We start from the raw sequence: 10,669 nt of genomic DNA on the forward strand, positions 1-10,669 counted from the left end.
GCGTGGACGTATCAGCAAGCTCAGAGCTAATTCAGAGTTTTACAGGTCTATGTATTGTACTCCACCATGCAAACAAAAAATGCTCTCTGTTGCCCGTTTTGCAGGAACAGTTAAGCTAAAATAATTAATTGGGGGGGCATAGGGGGAAGAGAAATCAAGCCTGAATCGAAGAAAGTCTCTGATGGGGTTGCCATCTGATAACATTAAAAATGACTTTGTTCCTCCTTAAAGCAAATTAATCTTTGTTCCTACAGCTGACCTGATAAGGTTATTAAAATCATATATGATGTGTCAGTTCTGTAACTTACAATCTAATGCTAACTTTTTGCAAATCAGCCTTCTCTTAAAATTGAAATGAAATGTGTAGGTTTGTGAGTTTGGTTTTTTTTTAATTACCAGGGTACCTCAAACATTGCTAAGTGCTTCTGCTGCATAAAGGAATGCACTTAACTTAAAATGTTATAATTCATGAAGGTGAATGGAAATGGGTCTTAGTTTTCCCTGCAGTAAGACTGCAGGCAAGGACAGTTTCACAGACCTTCATTTTGACCCAGTGTGGCTGCTCTGAGGTTCTCATGCTCAGCCCTTCCCCTGCTGTTTTGGGGGATTTTTTTTTTTTAATTTTTCAATTACATTTCAGATATTTCACAATATTTTTTACTTGTTGAATACTATATAAAAAGTATTGGCACAGCTCTGTGATATGGGACAAATGGGGCCTGATTTGATCATTGAAGCTGGTGGAAAAGGTAAAGGCTGTGAGGTTTCCAGGAGGTACAAACAGAGTTACAGAAGCATCAAATTACTTTCAGTTGCATTCAATCAATGAGCACTCTACTCCTTCCACCACAGCCACTCAATTAACTCTACCAGGAAAATACTCTTAGTGAAAATTGTGTGTTTAGCTTAATAGTGCACTGCACTGAGTTGCCGTGGGTTGCTGAGATTTCCGAGTTATGGTGTAACATATACTAAAAGCTCATCTGCACACCCACAGAGGAGCTCAGAGAGACACCAGCGTGAGGGGGAACCTAAAGAATGCCCTGCCCTAGCTGTTCCCATCCCAGGAGCCATCAGCCCAGAGGAGTCCAGGGGCACAAAGTCAGGTGGGAACCTGAATTAAGGACTGAAGAGGAAGGGACACTCTGTCTGTTGGGCCTTTCCCAAGCAGCACATTGCTGCCCCAGCCTCTCCCCTCTTGGACTGTCAGACCCAGCACAATACGTTCCATCAAAGGTAGAGTAAGCCTGGGAGAAGAGTAGAAAGATGGGTGGAGTTTAGTATTGTAATTTTTCATTTCCTTCCCTTTGTGAGTTGCACAAAACTACTGCACAGCAAGTAATCTTGTTGCTCTACTCATTTTGTAGAATCTGAAACCTTGAGATGGGGCTTGGGGTGGGGTGGGGTGGGGTGGGAAATTTGAGAACCAACAGGGAGGGGAACCAAAAAAGCTGTATATGTACCCTTGTGTGTGTGTACTATCTAGAATCTAGCACTCAACTATAAAATATTCACCAATGCACAAAGTTTATCCATCAAATGCTTGTGGAACAGTGAGTTTCAGACACAAATAGTAGTGATTAAAAAAGAAAACACTTCTAAGTCTAAACATGATGTAGACACAATATATTTTAACTAAACAGGACCTTCAAAAAAGCAGTCCTTCCAAAATGCAGTCCAAGCTTGGAATTACCTTCTTCCTGTTGAGAAGAATATGAAAAGAAACCAAAAATACGCCCAAGGAGTAAATTAGTACGTGTACAGAAATTCCTCTGTAGGTGACCTAGTTTTAAAGATCATTGGGAATTTATATTCATTGCCTGTAGAGAGACAGGGTGGCCAGGGAAATGCTGCTGTGATGCATCCATGGAAATAGTGTTGGACTAAATTTCCTCATTGGCATAATTACACTACATTAAAAGAACTGATGTGAAGATTGAGTATGTTCCTGTGTTTTCACGTCTGAGCAAAAGAACTATAAAATGTTCATTTTAGTTTAACTCCCAAACAGAAGGTCTTTCACAACATCCTAATTGCCTAATTCCTATTTTTGTTTCCTTTTCTGTGAGGTGAGATTTTTATATTCCTTTTATCAGTGGAAATATTTTTCCTTCTCCAAGGGGAAAAACCCCCACAAACTATCATTAAATCAAGTCAATCATATTTTACTAGATTTATGCTTTCTTCTTTTGTCAGTGATACACAGATACATGTGGAGACATAACTAGTAGAATATTTTATCTATTTGGAGATGAAGTTTTATCCCCTAAGGCTGTACAATTCTTCAGTGTCAAGCAACTGATTTATATTACTTTTGTGTGTAATAGTTCTACAGCCAAACCCTTTTGATTGCCAGGACATCTTATTAAGGCTCCATTTCTCTTATGTGGATTTGACTTCAGTTTTCTATACTTTAAGGTATGATGGATTGATACCTTACACAATATGAAACATATAGAGTACAACAATGAATATGTTTACAAGTGGCTTTATTCCTTTCTCCTTTCAACAGAATTTATATTAACATTGCATGGTATATATTTGCAATAATGTTTTTGACCATGAAACTTAAACAGCTCTGAACTCCCAGCAAATGCATCTTCTGTACAATAGTGCTTTTGCAAAACGTCTCATTACTGTACATGGTTTGTTTTTTTTTTTTTTTTTGGTAGCGAGATCATTTTCTTACATCAAAGCCTGTCAGGCTTACGAGTTATTTCAACAAATGGAATGATCTGGATACACCACTTGAAAGTTTTCTGCAGGAGGTAGAAAAGTAAACTTGAAACAGAAATGTGTCGCTTTTCTTTACAAGAAAAGGTTCTGTCTTTGTTCTCTGTATGATCGTTGGAGTGAAACGCTATTTGTAGTGTATCTCCTCTTTCACAAGAGCCTGCAAGAGCGTTCACTGGGCTAAACTTAATCTTCAAAACGAATGCTTCTGATGGGAGGCTACTTCACAGGAAGCGTGACCTCATTCGGTCTCTGTGCCGCTGATTGCACGGGGCTGTTTTCAAAAGGAAACAGGGGACTTCATAACCTGCCTTTCCAAAGAGCCAGGGCTGATCTCTCCCAGGAAGCTGCTGAAGGAACACCCTCCACCAACCATCCCACAGGCTCTTGGGCTGATGATGAGAAACTTTTCTGCACACGTGTGTTAATTGTGAGATGGATTTTCCAGGTTTGGGAGATTTTAGACTTCTTTATCTCGTAATAGATTTGTCAGCTGAGGAATAACTAAGCTTTGGAGTAATTTCTATGCTGCCTCTTCAGGAAGTTTTGCATTCTCTTGAATGTTATCATTACCTGCAGGGAGAGATGACTAAACTGCTCTTCAAAAATGACTTATGTGTGTGAACAAATAAAACTCCCTTTGCAGACACTTGTGTTTGGTGGGTACAATAGAATAAAACTGGTTGCCTGGGCTTCAGCTATTTTGATAGTTAGCACTTTATTTTGGCAGGTATTAATGTAAATATTTAGATTGCAAACTGATGGCATCATTGGCTTGAACAGTAATTTGATTTTTGGAGAGAAAGGTATTTAAAACTGACTGGCTTGGACTGTGACTTTTTGTTTATATTATAACATGAACTTTTGTATATTTTGAAATTCAAGGGGAGATTTGCCTTACATTTTTATTTGAGTTCCTTACATAAAATATTGCCACGTTCACCTCAGATTCACTTTTAGTGAGAGCTGATAGAGCTGTTGGTCTTTTCTCGTGCCACCGTTTAAAGGTTCTATGTTGATGGCTCGTTTCGTGGGTTACAGATACAGCACTAGTGCTTCGTTGTACAGTGGTGGTTGAGATGCTTTGTTTTGGCTTGCTGATGTCGTTACTATAGCTTCTCATGCTATTAATAGCCCAGAACTAGGACTGAATATTAAATGAAAGCAGAACACTGTGCAGCATTGTCTAAAACATGATGTTTCCATGTTTTCTCCATCATTGATTGAATTATGATTTTCAGGAACTCTCATTATCCATGAGGCAAAAATTTTCATGATCAAGGGCAGCAAAAAAATCTGTTGGACTGCCTGTTCTATGACTGTTCACAGAAGCTTGGTATTGTCATTATTTAAAGTAGTTTGAAAGCAAATTATAGCTGCTGATTAACTGTTCTTGAAAAGAGGGAAATTCAGCACCTCCCAGTAATATATTTGCATGTGTATCTTGTTCACTTTCTTTTATAAATAGATGTATATACTCTATTCTGTCTTAAACTTTATTTCTGTGGAGGGTGGCAGATAAACAAGCATCCTGCAGAGACACACCTTGCGAAGTTATGAAACAATTCAAATGAGTAACAGAAGGACTGTGGTTTGTTCTGCCACTGTGATCAGCCTGTGTCAACACTTTCTAATGAAAGCACTACCCATATGAAAGCTGCTACTCTTCAAAGTTATTCTTTTTTAGCAGTTGCTACTTTATCATAAGGTGAAACAATCACATGCAATACAGCTGTGTTGTGGGTTTCAGTTGCTGGACAGTTTTGCTCAGATCATTAGAGAGTTGTAGTAGGTATAACTGATCATGAGATATACTTCTATATCCCTTTTCTAACCAATTTGCCCTAGAATCAATCACTTTTGCCTGAGGATACATCATAACTAATAATGTGATACTTATGGATGTACATCATCCACACATCCTAATTTTCAAACAAGGCAAAATAAAACATACTTGTGTTTGTTTTAAAAGTCTCTTCCAGATAATTTACATTCCCTCTTAACCCAGGATGTATGAAACAGTCCTTTTCAAGGTGTATGGAATATCACATGTGGCACTGACACCAGGAGGAAGAAAATTTGGGCACATTTATCAGAACTTTTAGTAAAAAAAATATCTTGTGGAGGGCATCTTGTTTGACTGATAAGATTTGGGATTTTGCTGGGTTTAATTTATACCCAGATTTACAAACTACCTGCTGAGTTCTTACCGTATTTTCTTTTAGAGTTTGGATGGATTTCTTGGTTTGAATATAATATTTTTGCACCTTTCAAAATCATGATTTTGCTTAAAATAAGAGAAATTATTTCAAAAGGTGGTTGTATGTGAAAGAAGTAGCTCTAATATGTCAGACTATGAAATACATTACTGCTCTCACTATCTGTACAACTTGCTCTGTGGTGTTCTGACTGATGCTACTTGATCTCTCTGTACCTCCACCAAATTTCTTCCAGTTGTCCCCTCCTTTTGGAAGTGTTATAGCATAATTTTTGTGTGGTAAAGTGATTTTTTTTTTTTTTGTTTAAGGGTAGGAAAACAGTATGTAATGGGAGCAGGGTAATATAACTGATTTGTAAAAAATACCCTGAAGGTTTTACTTCTCTTTTTTTTTTTTTTTGTGACCCTGCCTGGTCCCAAGCGTGTGACTGACAACTGAACTCCAAATGAGGATAAACAAGATACCAACGTGGAAACACTGACCTTCGTGTCTTTTCTTTGTCTCAGCTCATAACTGAACATTAAAAAAAAATAAAATTCTCTTAGACCTATCTCCTCTAGGAGGTGAATGACGGACACTCACTAAAATGTGTTGTAAGTCTGAAGCTCTAAAGATACAGGAGAGGCAAGGTAATATAGGGGAAGATCATATCTTTTATCTTTTCAAGTAATAACAGATATAAGTTCTCCCTATGGATAGCCATTGCTCAAATTTCATAAGATTGATTCTGTCAGGTGCTGGACACCCAGCAGCACCTTGCAGGCTTAAGCCATAGTAATCCAGACAAATCCTATTTCCTTAGTCTCCTGCCACAGTATTACTGTCAAATATTTTTCACTGTCACAAACCCTGTGCCTGTTGTGCTATGTCTGCAATTTTCATCTGAAAATGTAACATAATGGTAACAGTGGCCTTTCCATTCTACCCTGTGTCTGCTGCCAGTACATGTACTGGTTTTGGCATGAAACAGATCTCTGGCAAAACACCATTAAAATTACTGCAGTTATTGTATTTATATATCTCTTTCCCCTGTTCTTTAATCTGTTTTATCTCCTTTAATCTCACTATTAATTTCCTTTTAATTTTTTTAGCTTTTTTATGATCTTTTAGATATACATGAGGTACCTGCCAGTGAATGTGGTAACGACTCCTTCATATTTACCCTTTGCCTCTGCAGGTTCAGCGGCATTTAATGGAGAGCATAGACGCAACCTCTCACAACATATTTTTCCAAGGTACTGAGGAAAATCACACTTGCTTAATTTTATTTTGTTGTAGATTTTGTAAAAATCCCTTTTGGGCCATGTAGAATTGTAGTGCCGATATTAATTTAATTACTGCTGTAAATGGAAGTTCAGAAGTACTGCTGTGGAGGTTGGAAACACTGGCTTTGCAATTACAAGGTTTTGGAGTATCTCTCTTCCATCTGCTTTTCCCTACACTGAAATTATGGTATCCCTCTGTGACATGCCATATGGGATAGTTAAACCTGCTACTGAAACACAGGTCAGACACTGAATCAATCCAGTGTCTTCCTTTCTTTCAGTGATGTCACTGCATGGCAGTTTGGAACTTGTAGGTGTTGAGGAGAAAGGACTAACCATAAATCCAATTTTACTTAAGCTAAGTAAAATGTCTATGACATTTAGAATCTTTCACCTCTGTCACTACTTACTTCTATTTTAAATACCACATACTATGTTCTTCTTTCTGTGCTAAATTTCATCTCAGAGTCAATCGTGTTTCAGTGCTGGATGAAGTTATCACCATGTGTAGACTTTATGTCATGTTGTTCTAGCTGCATGGTATTCTAGGATTTGTGAGAGTTTAAAGTCATGTATCCTTAAATCCTCTCCAAATATGGAGGTAGGTGTAGGTAGGTGTAGGTGTGGCAGGACTCCTTGGCCAAGAGCACTGCCACATGCATGTCTCAGCTCAAGCTGGCTCCAGGCAGGCATGAAATGCTCCTCTGGCATGTATCCCTCCTGTAATCTGAAGCTGTGGAAAGTGTGATGCAGGCACACTTCAGCTGGCTGAAACCCCCTAGTACGAAATATCATCACATCCACATATTTTAAATCTATGTCATTACCAGCCCACATCATCTGGGAATGTAAATTCATTGCTATTAAATCGTGGTTTTGCTCTGTCTAGACCTTCACTAAATAAGAAGCTTTCATTTCTCCTTTTCAGTTGCGTTTGTGCCTTTCTGGACGATGATCCTGCCTATGAGTGTTCCACAAGCCCTCTGACAGGCTCCCTTTCCCCGTGTCGCCGCAGCCCTCGGCTGCTTTCTAATGGTTATTACGTTTTGACGGAAGACAGTTTTCTGTCTGATGAAGAGGGCAACGTGACACTGTCGCCATCCCACACAAGAGTTACATATAAAGAGAATTTAACTCGGTAAGTGAACTATGTGCAGGTTCTACTCCCTGTTGGCAATTGCCTCCACCTCTCCGGCCTCATCTAGAGGTATCTGTGTCTCTCTACGTTCTGCTCGGCTTAAGATCAGCATTGCTTCTGAATGGGAACACCTCAATTGCTTTAGTTTAGAGAGTGCTGTGATTGAAATAACCTGATTTTCAGTCATGTCTTACTACCCAAAAACTCTCCAGCACACAGTTGCTGCTATAATTGAAGCTGTTTCCAATAAAGAGAAAGGAGAGCTACAGCTCATTTTGCCAGTGGGGTGTTGCTCTGAAAAGGACTAAGAAAAAAAGTATATATAAATGGTTTTTAGATGTCTACATCTAAAAAACGCATGCACAAACATACATATATATATATATATATATATATACATATATATATACAAATAAAAAGGTCTTGTCCTGGAATTCTTACTCAAGGAAATATCTCTGTTGATTCCATAAGAACATCAGTTTAGCCAAGTATATAAAACGTAGTTCAAAAAAAAGTTGAAGTTCAATGGATTCACACTGCTTCGAGTAGGACATGGCAGGGTGAAACTCATGAGTAGAATGAGACATTCACAGCAGTATCAGAGACCAATAGCTATGATATCATTCAGTATCACAGATTCCAGTATCACAACAGCACGATCTGCCCTCCTGCCACTACATTCCCTGACAAACTGTGGTGTGCAGGAGTCATTCCTAGTGACGCACCCAGGGGCAAGAACAGGGCTAGGAGTAGCACCCAGAACGTGGCTCTTTCATGTCATTCCTGCAGGTTTTAGAGCTCAGCAAGAATAATTAGCTCCATTCCTTGATAACAAGTCTTTTCCTTCCAGTGTATTCAGGCGAAGGAAGAAAATCCGTCGCTCTCTTGACAGCTTGTTCAATCTCAGTGCCTCCAGCTCATGGCTCAGCTCCACCATTCCCAGTAACATGGATTCCTCCCGTATAGATGATCCTTGGCTTGATGGATGCAGTAAACTAGAAGTCAGTCACAGTGATATTGGTAAGTCCTGATCAGATACCAGGTAATCAAACTACAATATTACAGATTTGAGTATCTGTTTTTTTAAGTTTTGCAGGGGTTGTCTGCCAAGATGTGCAGATAAAGGGTAGATGCTCTACAGAATTCAAAGTGGGGAATAAAGTTCCTGGCACTAAACCAGCATTATGAGTTTGTAAAGACCTTTGTTTCAAGGTCTTTAAACTGAATTTGAAGCCAAAGTCATCATCAGTAATGTTTATTCTGGTGTGATTAATATCTGGCACTGTCTGCTTTCACCTGGGTCTTTCAATAACTTCATCATGTTACGCTCTATTCAGTTTTGTCTTTACTCTGCATATTTTCTCCGGCATACGTTGGGCCTGCCAATTCCCTACCCATAACAATTTTGGAACCCCTCCTGTGATAAAGCAATTAAACCTCTCCCCAGTTCATTAACACAAAGTCTCAAAGCTCTTCTTTTGTGCAATCTCAGTTATATGTGCACTTTTTGTAGGTGATTCAGACTCTTCTTACGGACATTATAACCATGCGTCACAAAGGCAAATTCCACCACATAATGGAGCACCTCTCACCAAAGATGATGAGTTTCTTCAGCCTGAGAAACCATTTAGTGCTTCAAAACCCTTCTCACCATTTATGGTAAATGCAAACAAAGAAACCTTGAGCAATGGAGGTATGTTATGCTCTTATTCTGACATGCCTCATTTTTGAGTGAACTGAAAATACTCACATTAAAAATACGGATCTGGCCCCTTGCAGAATAGAATTTATTTCCTTAACCATAGATTTTAAATTAATTACTAAAATTAACAAAATATTGAAATTGTTATTTACTTGTTTACTCCCTTCTGCTCACAGCTTTTCCTCTCCCATTTTTTGAAAAAAAAAAAAAAAAAAAAAAAAGGAGGAAAATGGAGGAAAGGGCATGGGAACAAAAACTGAAACAGGCAATTATGCAGAAAAGCTTGTTTTCTGAGAGCATGGAGGGCATAGTGTCTCTGTGGTTGTGGGGGAAAAAGACTCCTGAGAGACACCCAGAGCATGAAAATTAGGTTTCTGCTTTGAATCACTCTAGGCAAGTTCTCTTAAAAAGGAACTGAGGAGGCTGGTCTCACAGGCTGAAGGTAGTCTTTCAAAACACCTCCTGTCATATATTTACTTTCCAGAAAACCCATTAAAATTATTTTTCTGATTTTTATTTTAGAATCCAGGACAGCGCAAAATGTCGTCTCTCAGATGGTTGCACTGATCATGTTTTTAATGATTTCAATATGTACAAGGTAATTTTTACTTCTTTTGTTTGCTGTTTCTGACATTAGTGCTTACTCCATTTCAAGTGGTGAAAAAAAATTTAAATTAAGAGTCACACGTTCAAAGTTCCATATATCTTTCTGGGAAAATATATTTTCACATGATAGTCAATGCAGACAATAATCTGAACTATATAGATGCACAAACCCAAGAAATCCACGCAGATACGAAAACTACCTTTCCAAGTGTGCTTGGACACGGGTTTTGGCAGAATGAGAAGAATCAGAATGCATCCATGTCTTTTTAAGTGCCTGTTTCAGTCTGAGAAAGCTGAGGTCTTTCTTTCTTGGAGATTATCCTCAATAGTTTACGTAATTAAGAAAGTTTCACATTGCAGTTCACCTACCAGAGTTCAGAGGGTTCATCTGCAAAAACCTTCTCTTCTCCTCCCACCCAGGCTTCACCTCTTTTAACCCAATATGCATCCTGTGGCTTTTTCTAAACTTTCTGGATAATTTTATGCTTTCAGATATTTTCTGGGAGGATTGCCTGCCACTTTGTTGCTGATAATTTTAGTTTGTAAGTACAGAATTTCTTTATATACAGCACAGGTTTTTTTGGTGGTTTTTTTTGTTGTTTTTTGTTTTGTTGTTTTTTTTTTACTAAAAAAGAAAGGGTTTCTACTAAAAAAACATCCAAGAACAAAAATCCATCTTTGGATGTATATCCATGACTCTTACTGATGCCAAAAAACAGCAGTATGTGGGCAAATGGGGACAGAATGTAACCTTTAACCTATTAGAGGATTTTGCATTTGAATTTCACAGGTCTTTTGTCTCAAGATGCTGCTGTGTCATCTTTCTTCAGTCTTGACACATCTTTCAAAACCACAAAGTTTTGGTAAGTGGCTCCAGTGTCATGTGGTGAATAGAGGAATTTTGAAGTTTTATATGAAGAAGAGGAAGGAGAAATTCCTGCTGTTGTTTTCATGTCAGAAAACAAGATCTGAAGTTACTATTGAAGTATTTGGCTTTTCCTGTTAC

General features: G+C 38.3%; 1 protein-coding gene across 2 annotated transcripts in view; it reads left to right on the forward strand.

Moving 5' to 3' along the window:
• The first annotated feature begins 3,076 nt into the window (after positions 1 to 3,076).
• The window catches only part of TMEM71 (transmembrane protein 71), an 8,433-nt gene continuing 840 nt past the window's right edge, over positions 3,077 to 10,669 (forward strand). The window contains exons 1-8 of one of the 2 annotated variants that reach the window (XM_027898470.1): positions 3,077 to 3,181; positions 6,130 to 6,187; positions 7,146 to 7,355; positions 8,206 to 8,375; positions 8,869 to 9,048; positions 9,580 to 9,655; positions 10,156 to 10,205; positions 10,454 to 10,526. In XM_027898470.1, coding sequence (XP_027754271.1) covers positions 3,169 to 3,181; positions 6,130 to 6,187; positions 7,146 to 7,355; positions 8,206 to 8,375; positions 8,869 to 9,048; positions 9,580 to 9,655; positions 10,156 to 10,205; positions 10,454 to 10,526 — 830 coding nt within the window. In that variant the 5' untranslated portion in view covers positions 3,077 to 3,168. Of the gene's footprint in view, positions 3,182 to 6,129; positions 6,188 to 7,145; positions 7,356 to 8,205; positions 8,376 to 8,868; positions 9,049 to 9,579; positions 9,656 to 10,155; positions 10,206 to 10,453; positions 10,618 to 10,669 lie in introns of those variants that run through there. The other variant, XM_027898469.1, reaches the window with a different exon arrangement.

Source organism: Empidonax traillii, unplaced genomic scaffold (assembly GCF_003031625.1).
Source record: "Empidonax traillii isolate 1590-97213 ecotype Southwest subspecies unplaced genomic scaffold, ASM303162v1 scaffold598:size422692, whole genome shotgun sequence".
NCBI classification, from domain to species: Eukaryota; Metazoa; Chordata; class Aves; order Passeriformes; family Tyrannidae; genus Empidonax; species Empidonax traillii.